Source organism: Alosa alosa, chromosome 6 (genome assembly GCF_017589495.1).
Source record: "Alosa alosa isolate M-15738 ecotype Scorff River chromosome 6, AALO_Geno_1.1, whole genome shotgun sequence".
Lineage (NCBI taxonomy): Eukaryota > Metazoa > Chordata > Actinopteri > Clupeiformes > Clupeidae > Alosa > Alosa alosa.
Window position 1 is genome coordinate 23,670,272 of NC_063194.1, and position 8,886 is coordinate 23,679,157.

General features: G+C 39.8%; 2 protein-coding genes across 2 annotated transcripts in view; one reads left to right on the forward strand and one right to left on the reverse strand.

Moving 5' to 3' along the window:
- LOC125296677 (protein S100-A1-like) overlaps positions 1–3,641 on the forward strand; it is a 15,856-nt gene extending 12,215 nt beyond the window's left edge. The window contains exons 2-3 of the mRNA XM_048246716.1: positions 3,069–3,202; positions 3,449–3,641. Of these exons, the coding sequence (XP_048102673.1) occupies positions 3,074–3,202; positions 3,449–3,580 (261 nt within the window). The 5' untranslated portion in view covers positions 3,069–3,073 and the 3' untranslated portion in view covers positions 3,581–3,641. The remainder of the gene's footprint in view (positions 1–3,068; positions 3,203–3,448) is intronic.
- On the reverse strand, positions 1,244–2,566 carry LOC125296676 (general transcription factor II-I repeat domain-containing protein 2-like; the record flags this gene model as incomplete). The annotated part of the gene is given in 1 exon segment (XM_048246714.1): positions 1,244–2,566. A coding segment is annotated over 1 exon segment (769 nt), but the record flags the coding sequence as incomplete, so codon positions are not given.
- Positions 3,642–8,886: the final 5,245 nt, after the last annotated feature.

Below are 8,886 nucleotides of genomic sequence, written 5' to 3' on the forward strand. Positions count from 1 at the left end.
AAGTGGGGACGAGTCGTCGACATCGTTTTCAATTTACTTAACGTTAGGCTAGCTTCTAGTCCTTGAAGTTAGCTGGTAATAACAACAGACAATACTTTTCAACGACAAGTCGATATTTTTAACTGTAAACTTACAAGTTAAGGGAGAGGCATAAAGAGGACTAAATGATTATAAATTATCTCGATGAGGACTAGATGATTAATTTAAACAAATAGGCTATGCCTACCTTGTTTATTAAAAAGCTAGCTATGCTTAGCTGCTAAGCCAGAACAATACTTTGCTATCGACACCAGCTTTGATACCAGCAAACAAGCTATGCTCGTCTTTTTACTAAACAAAATCTACACAATGCTGGGGTAAAACTACTTAATGAATCTGAAAACCAAACTCACCAAATGTCAATGACTTGCGGCTCATTCCACTATGGGTCATGTCTTCAGAAGAGGAGTAAAGTCGTCGGTTGGAAGAACTTTGTTCTCGATATTACAACAAGGTGGCAGCAAAGTTACGGTATGAGGGAAAATGTACTGTAATATATTCCGCGTCAATAATATTACACAGAATGCAACATTAACTACAACACTGTGCTGTAAAGACATGATATTGTATCATACTGTAGAAATTTAGCTGTACTGTACTGCAAAACCTACAGCCACATTTAACAGTGTACACATACACGATCATGCACTTAGTTTCAATTTCAACCGTTTTGTCATAGACTAAAACCTGGCAACCCAAAACCCAAATAAGGAAGCAGGTAACTGCGCAGCCTGAGTCTCGTCGTAAGCAAGCGGGCTAGTTGAATGTCCAGAACTAGCTGTTGTGAAATTGCTGGGAATTTAATTGATTAACACATCACATAAACTGTTATTGAGTGTTGTTGATACACTGAACTTGTGCCCTCGGAACCAAATCTGACAGCAAGCAGCTTTGGAGTTTTGGTAGTAGGCTGCAGGCAGCTGGTGGTTACATAACTGGCATGTGTAAGTAATGGTAAGGTAAAATCAACGACCAAAATGCAGTGTTGAAACACGTGTATGAAACGTATTAAATATGCAAACACAGATCCGGTATAAACACTACCCCCGAAAAAAATCTCCCGTTTTTGGAAAGCTAAATGTTGACAGGTATGGTTATTTCAGCGGTGCTGATGTTGCGCAGGGAGGACAGCTCTCTCAGGTGTCGGAAGTAGCGGAACGTGCAGGTGGAAATGTCATCTGAGAATAGGCTACTGCCAGCTTACCGACAAAAGCCGTCCATGTCTCATACATGTCCAAAACAGTTTGTCCTGCACCTTGCAGTCTGAGATTGAGCACGTTCAGATGTCCCGTAATGTCCGCCAGAAACATAAGCTTCACAATCCACTTCTCGTCCTCCAGTTCTGGATATATTTGGCCCTTTTCATTCAGAAAGGCCTTGATAGCATCAAAGCAGCTGACAAATCGCTCCAGAACTTTTCCGCAACTCCGCCATCTCACTGCTGAGTGGAGAGGCAAATCTCTATATTCCCTGTCCAGCTCCTCGAGCAGGGACTGAAACTGCCGGTGCGTCAGTGCAGATCGCTTCACTATGAAGTTAATAATCTTTGTCACCAAGGCCATAACTTCATTGAGATCCGAATTTGACATTTTTGCGCACAGATTTTCCTGATGTATTATGCCGTGGAGTTTCATGATGGGGTGGCCGACTTTTTCTTCAATCAGTTTGACAGCTCCCTTGTGTCTCCCAACCATAGCGGGGGCGCCGTCTGTGGTCACTGCAAACACTTTTCTGATGTTAATCCCTCGTTCTTCAAAATGTTCAATAAATGCCTTGGCCACTTCTTCACCTTTTGTAGTGTCAGGCATTGGCTTCACGCAGCATAGTTCCTCTCTGACAGTTGAATCACAGTACCTTGCCATGACTGCCAAACGCGGGATGTCATTCACATCCACGCTTTCATCAAGTGCAATGCTAAATACCGCAGCATCTTTTAATCCAGCTGTTTGCTCTGCTCTGACATTCTCAGCCATTTCATCAATACGTCGCTGAACACTTCTAGCTGACGTGGGAATGTCCTTTATTCGTGACTTGATGGTTTCTTTATTTGGCAAGCTTTCAAAAAGAGCATCTGAGCAACTGAGAAAAGCCTCCTTAATAAATTCGCCATCCGTAAACGGCTTCCCATGCTTTGCAATGCAATGCGCAATGTGATAGCTTGCTTCTGTCCCGTGATTTTTAGCAGTGGTAAAAACCTTGAAGGAGCTAGCTTGTTTTCCATATCTGGAGACAGCACGTTTTAATTGACTCTACTTTGTCTGCTTGATCTTTGAAGGTCTTCTCGTGCTTCGTCTCAAAATGGCGCTTAACACTTGAAGTTCTGCACACAACATTCTCACAGCATAAAGTGCACACAGCACGGTCCTTCACAAATACAAAACCAAACTCTTGTGTCCAGCAGGACTGGAATGGCCTAGTTTTAGCCTTTTCAGCAGCCGGCGTTGCCATTGTTCACAATGTCATGCTCTGTCATTCAGTCAGCAGGAAGACAGCGGACAGGGCCCTTAGGTCACGTCACACACTTTGATCTGAAATTCACGCGCCTGCAACTTAACGCAAATCCACGCAGTGGTGTCCTCCGGGTCCTAGTGCCGGCAGTCAAACGCTCACAGACAAAGAGGCAGATGCTTTTATTTTTAAAACGGGACAGATAAAGTGAGTATCGTAATAATACTGAGGTGCCAGCGTGTCAGTGTTTATTCCGCGGCGTGCCACAGGTTGCCGACCCCTGATGTAGGCTATTGTATTATTTCACAACAGCTAAACTTTTGATTCCTTTTAATGTTGTCATCAGTTAACTCTGTTCAACTGTGCTTGTGATTGAATCAGGCATTCAGCTGAGAGTAGTGCAAATTGTGGCACGGGACAGAGAAAGGCGCTGATTACCTGGGGAGCTGCAGATGTACAGTATAGCATGTAAAATGAAAAGTCACAGCGAGCGCTTTCTGCGGATTGGCCATGGCACTGATAGCGCTGCGTTCACAAATGTACGTAAATCTGCCCCTCACTGTGCTGTCTCTCTTTCACAGTCACCATGAGTCAACTGCAGGCTGCTATGATGGCAATCATTGGAGTCTTCCGTAAAAATGCTGGCCAGGACAAAACCCTAAACAAGACTGAGCTAAAGACTCTTCTGGAGACTGAATTCGGCGATCTCCTTGTGGTAAGACTTGACATTCTACCTAAAATAAACTTTAAGGGGCTTGAAAATATTACAGATTAATCATCATTAACTGTCATTAGTCACTATAGACATTTGCCTAAGTTTTAGCGTCCACAAAACGAATAATTATCTAGCGTTATAAATAAGAAGAAATAACTTCAATCTCACAGCAGCAACTGTGTTTGGTAGGCTACTGTGAGATATAGTTACCATAATGCTGACGGCCATACTCTCTCTTCCCATCAGAATTCAAAGGACAAGAATGCTATAGACAAGGTGTTTAAAGGACTGGACCGGGATGGTAATGGATCAGTCGACTTCTCTGAGTTTGTCATCATGGTGGCTGCCCTATCAGTAGCAATCAATGACATACGTTGATTTCATCACTACTACCACTAGATGGTGCTATCTGTTCTTAATAAATATTAAATATATTACAGTTTTTGCCTGTTGATTACACACTTTTTGCAGAATGTGGCTTATGTCAAAACTCTACACACAGCCAAATAAGGGATCCTGCCTTCTGTTCAGATCTAGCTACAAGTCCTTGTCCACATCGCAGGCGATGGCCTCTTGGGCTAGACAACGGGAAAAATTTTGTATCACCTTGTGTGCCATATCCACCCCTGAACTGACCCCACCTCAATGTCTCTGCATGCCCCTTCCATTGCTTGCAAAAGAGGCTGCAGGCATGATGGTCATATACTTTTCATATAGGCACACTGAAAATGATTCTTCGAAAGGTTTTAGAAATGAAGGGGTAAAAGAGGTACATAGAAAAATGAAAAGAACCCCATGAATAGAATACTGAATACTGAAAAGAACCCCATGCCCAATGAGAATTGTAGTGGAAAGTCTGTGATATTTTGGGGCACTGTAAATGGCAGCATTAAATTATACAGCTGTGACAGGTGACTGCAGTGACTAAAACAGTGTTCTGATCTGTTCTGTTTGTTATATATACAGTATACACACACAGTATAATGTAGATGTGAGGAGAGTGTGGGCAAGCGTCTACATATTTGGGCTTTTATGCTTTTAAGTTGATAAGACAGTGAGAAAGTGAAAAGAAGCAAGTGGGAGAGATTTGGGGTGGTGTCGGGAAATTACCTGGGTGGGTCAGACACAAACTCGGCTCCCCGTGGACCTAAATGGTATGAAGTCTATAGCCAGCTGTGCCACAGCGTCCCCATACAATTCAACAGCAAAATAAAAATAGCCTGTTTCTTTTGACTATTAAAATAAATTTGATTGATTTATGGTAAAATATGTTAGTTGTGTCTGTTTTCTACCCTTTTCACCTATAAAATACTTGTCATCCCCATAGACTGTATATACACATATCTTCGAAATGAGAAGAGATGCTTCTCTTAAAATGATCCATTGTCAGGAAAGTTTGAGCTTAACCGCTCCACTAATAGAGAATATCACACACCAGAAATTCCTAATTAAAAAGTTCTTCCAAAAACAGTCAAACTTATTATGAGTGTGGGTGAGCAAGTAACTGAGATTGAGTAATTCTGTGGGTGTGGTGTGTGGGAGTGAGAGAGGAAGAGTTAGCGAAAACCGGCCTCGTTTGTACTTCCAGGTCTATCTAGTTCAGACCAGACTGACCTACTGTCCAAATAACGTGGTCATTTATTTTTCTTTATTGCATTTTGCATTTCACATTATCCATTCATTAAGTCAACACTGTCTTTGTACTCCCTGGAATATGGGTAATACGGTAAAAAATTAAATCATCTAAAAATATAATTTTTGGGGTTTTACACATTCAAAATATGTCTGTTGAAGGATAAAAAAGTTGTTTCAAGGCATAGGCGCATGGATAACTTTAGGAAAAACACTCAAGAAGGGGTGATATTGGGAAAAACGTGTAAAAAATCTAAGTATTAGATTGTCTACATAAATGATGTTTTCTAAACAAAGTTCGGGTGGAGCCTTCGGGATGATTGACAGCAATTAACTCACCCACTGCCGCCGCAGGGTAGGCCTATTTAAGCCGACCTCCTTTTCCATACGTCACACGCTCCGACGTTAGCGAAATCATCCCCCCTCCTCCCCCTACTCCTCCATTTCACCAATTGCCCTGTTACTCATCCTCCTTACACAGGGGGGTGCAAGCGGTCATCGCTCTATCGCGATGTCCGCTCCAGGCACTCCAGGACCACGGACAGCTACCTTGCCAAACACGCACTTCTCCCATACATTCTAGTCTAGCTGAAGCAATCATATAGAAGGGCGAACTAGTGAAGTAAATATTAAGTGAGGAGGCGCGCACATCCAAAAACTGGCAGGTGCTGAATTCCAAAAGTTTAGAACATAAAAGAACAAAAGACAACGACTTTCAGCCACCCGTGCACAGGGAAGTCATTTGACATTAAAGGGACCATCACATGGAACACACCCAATGTGATTTATATGCTCAAATGCCCCTGTAGCCAAGCGTACATAGGCAAGACCATGAGACCATTAAAGACAAGAATTTCTGAACATTGATCCAACATTATAAATCATGACCCAAAAAGCCCTGTCGCTGTTCATTTCACTCAAAGTTCACATAACCTGTATTCCCTCCGTTACTGTGGAATTGAAGTGGTAAAAACACCTCCCAGGGGGGCGGGGGGGCATCAATTCCCTACTTTTGAAACGATAAGCTGGATTTACACCTTTGATACTCTAACTCCCAAAGGAATGAATGAGGACTTTGACCTGCGACCATTCCTTTGACTTTTTTACATGACCCAATATGTCTGTGCACCACTCTTGATCTGCATGTGTTGATTGTTGAAAAAATACTAAAAAAAGACCAAGTTTGTAAACAAATATAAATGTCTAACCTGCTTCTCATGTCAGATGGTGTGTTTTTCTGTTTTTAAGATGGGTACCCATCTTAAAAACAGAAAAATATACAGACATATACAAATATATACACGTAGCAGCTTGGAGAGACTGACAGCTCCAGCTGTTAAATGTCAGGGCCCTCGGAAGTCTCCCAATGAAGTGTGGAGATACATTGAGCCTCGTAAATGGGTGTAAAACAGTGATTTATTTGCATGGCTAGCCCGATGCCGAAGCACCACTATTGAAAAAGCTGTTGGTAGCATTGGCTAACTAGCGCCAGATTTTGGAGTGCAGGGGACAAGCCGAGATGGGCTATGAGACATACGTTCACACTTGGTATCATGTTTCAATACACTTTAGGTCAATATCACACCGGAATTCTCCTTTAAGTAATTAGAATCCTATGGCAGGTGTTCAGGCCACCTGCAGCCTCAGGCTTTAAGCATACAATCTGGGTCAATTAAGACTACACATCCTATTCAACTGTTTCCTCTACCCAAAACTGTTTCAAAATAAAAGTCCTCACTACAATAATCGACTGTTAAACAATGTAACCCATTAAACTACTGAACTTTTTACATTCAACTTTTAAACGGTCTACTTTTAAACTATCATTAAACTATCTATCTATTAAACTAGCTGTCTATCAACAACGTTTAAACTATCTACATTCAACTTTTAAACTTTTAAACTATATACATTCAACTTTTAAACAGTCTACTTTTAAACTATGGTTTAACTATCTATTAAACTAGCTGTCTATCAACAACTTTTAACTTGTCATCAACTATGTCAACACTTGTCATCAACTATGACTCCTAACCACTGTAGCTAGTTAGCATGTTAGCATTTTAACAAAACTGCTAAAAATGATTAGCTAGGTTAGCTAAGTCACATGGTTAGCATAGTTAGCATGTTAGCATTGGCAGCATGCTAGTTAGCATAGTTAGCATAACTACTAAAAATGATTAGCTAGGTTAGCTAAGTCACATGGGTAGCATAGTTGGCACTGTTAGCATGCTAGTTAGCATAGTTAGCATAACTGCTAAAAATGATTAGCTAGGTTAGCTAAGTCACATGGTTAGCATAGTTAGCATGTTAGCATGATAGTTAGCATAGTTAGCATAACTACTAAAAATGATAAGCTAGGTTAGCTAAGTCACATGGTTAACATAGTTAGCATGTTAGCATTGCTAGCATTGTTAGCATGTTTATCAAAACTGCTAGAAAACATTAGCTAAGTAGCATGGTTAGCATGTTAGCATTTCTAGCACTGCTATAAAACATTAGCTAAGTAGCATGGTTAGCATAGTTAAAATCTTAGCATAACTGCTAGCAAACATCAGAGCCATTCCAACTTTCAGTTATCGTCAAATATCTACCTATACACAGCCATTAAACTATTTGAATATCAACATTCATTAAACTTCCAGTCTGTCAACAACTTTTAAACTATTTACCTTCAACTTTTAAACTATCATTAAACTATCTATAAAACTAGCTGTCTATCAACAACTTTTAAACTATCTACTGTCTATCAACAACTTTTAAACTATCTACATTCAGCTTTTAAACAGTCTACTTTTAAACTATCAACTTTTATTAAGCTATGCAATCACCATGTCTATCCTAGCATCACCGTAGTAACCATCTCTGTATTATCTGTTTTACATGATTACTATACATGATATTTTACATCACAACTTAAGCATTTTCATGCACTGGTAATTCCTTGGAATTGCATTTCTAGTTATAGTACTGTTCTTCCAAGGCTTCTTCTTATTCTTCTTCTTCTTCTAACGCGTTTAATGCAGCTTCAACCGTTTAACGTAGAAACTTCATTCAAACATTGTCACGTAGGTCTTACTTAGGACAAGAGTGTTATGTATTTTTCAGCTTTGTAACTTTTATACTTTTTAAACTATTAATTAAAACTATCAAAATTTCCCATTGACTTAACATTGCCCTTTATGACATCACAGCAATTAGGAATCTATGGCGGGTGTTCAGGCCACCTGGCCCAACTGCCAGTCTCAGGCTTTAAGCATACAAACTGGCCCTATTAAGACTACACATCCTTTTCAACTGCTTCCTCTGCCAAAAACTGTTTCAAAATAAAAGTCCTCACTACAATATTTCACTGTTAAACAATTTAACCCTTTAAACTACTAAACTTTTTAACTGTTCAGCCATTGTAACTGTTACTTGTCATCGACTATGACTCCTACCCACTGTAGCTAGTTAGCATCTTAGCATTGCTAACATTGTTAGCATTTTTAGCAAAACTGCTCAAAATGATTAGCTAAGTTAGCTAAGTAACATGGTTAGCATAGTTAGCATGTTAGCATGCTAGTTAGAATAGCTACTAAAAATGATTAGCTAGGTCACATGTTAGCATGCTAGTTAGCATAACTTCTAAAAATGAAAACATTAGCTAAGTTAACTAAGTTAAGTAACTTGGTTAACATTATTATCTTTGTTAACATAGTTAGCATAACTGCTAGCAAACATTAGAGCCATTCCAACTGTCAGTTATCGTCAACTATCTACCTAAATAATTTAACCATTTAAAGTATCCACCTATTTAACTGTTCAGTCATTCCAACTATATTAAACCTCATCTACTTAGCAACCAATATAGTTTGTTTTTACTCTGTATGATATTTTACATCATATTTTTGCATTTTCATGCACTGTATTTCCTTCAGGAAATGCTTTTCTAGTTTTAATCAACTGTGCTTCACCCTCTGCAGTAAGAAAGTGGTAAATAGAATCAAATGGGTTTCAGATTCATTAAGTGAGCCTTTACATTGACTAAAAACCCTGAAAGTGTCATCTTC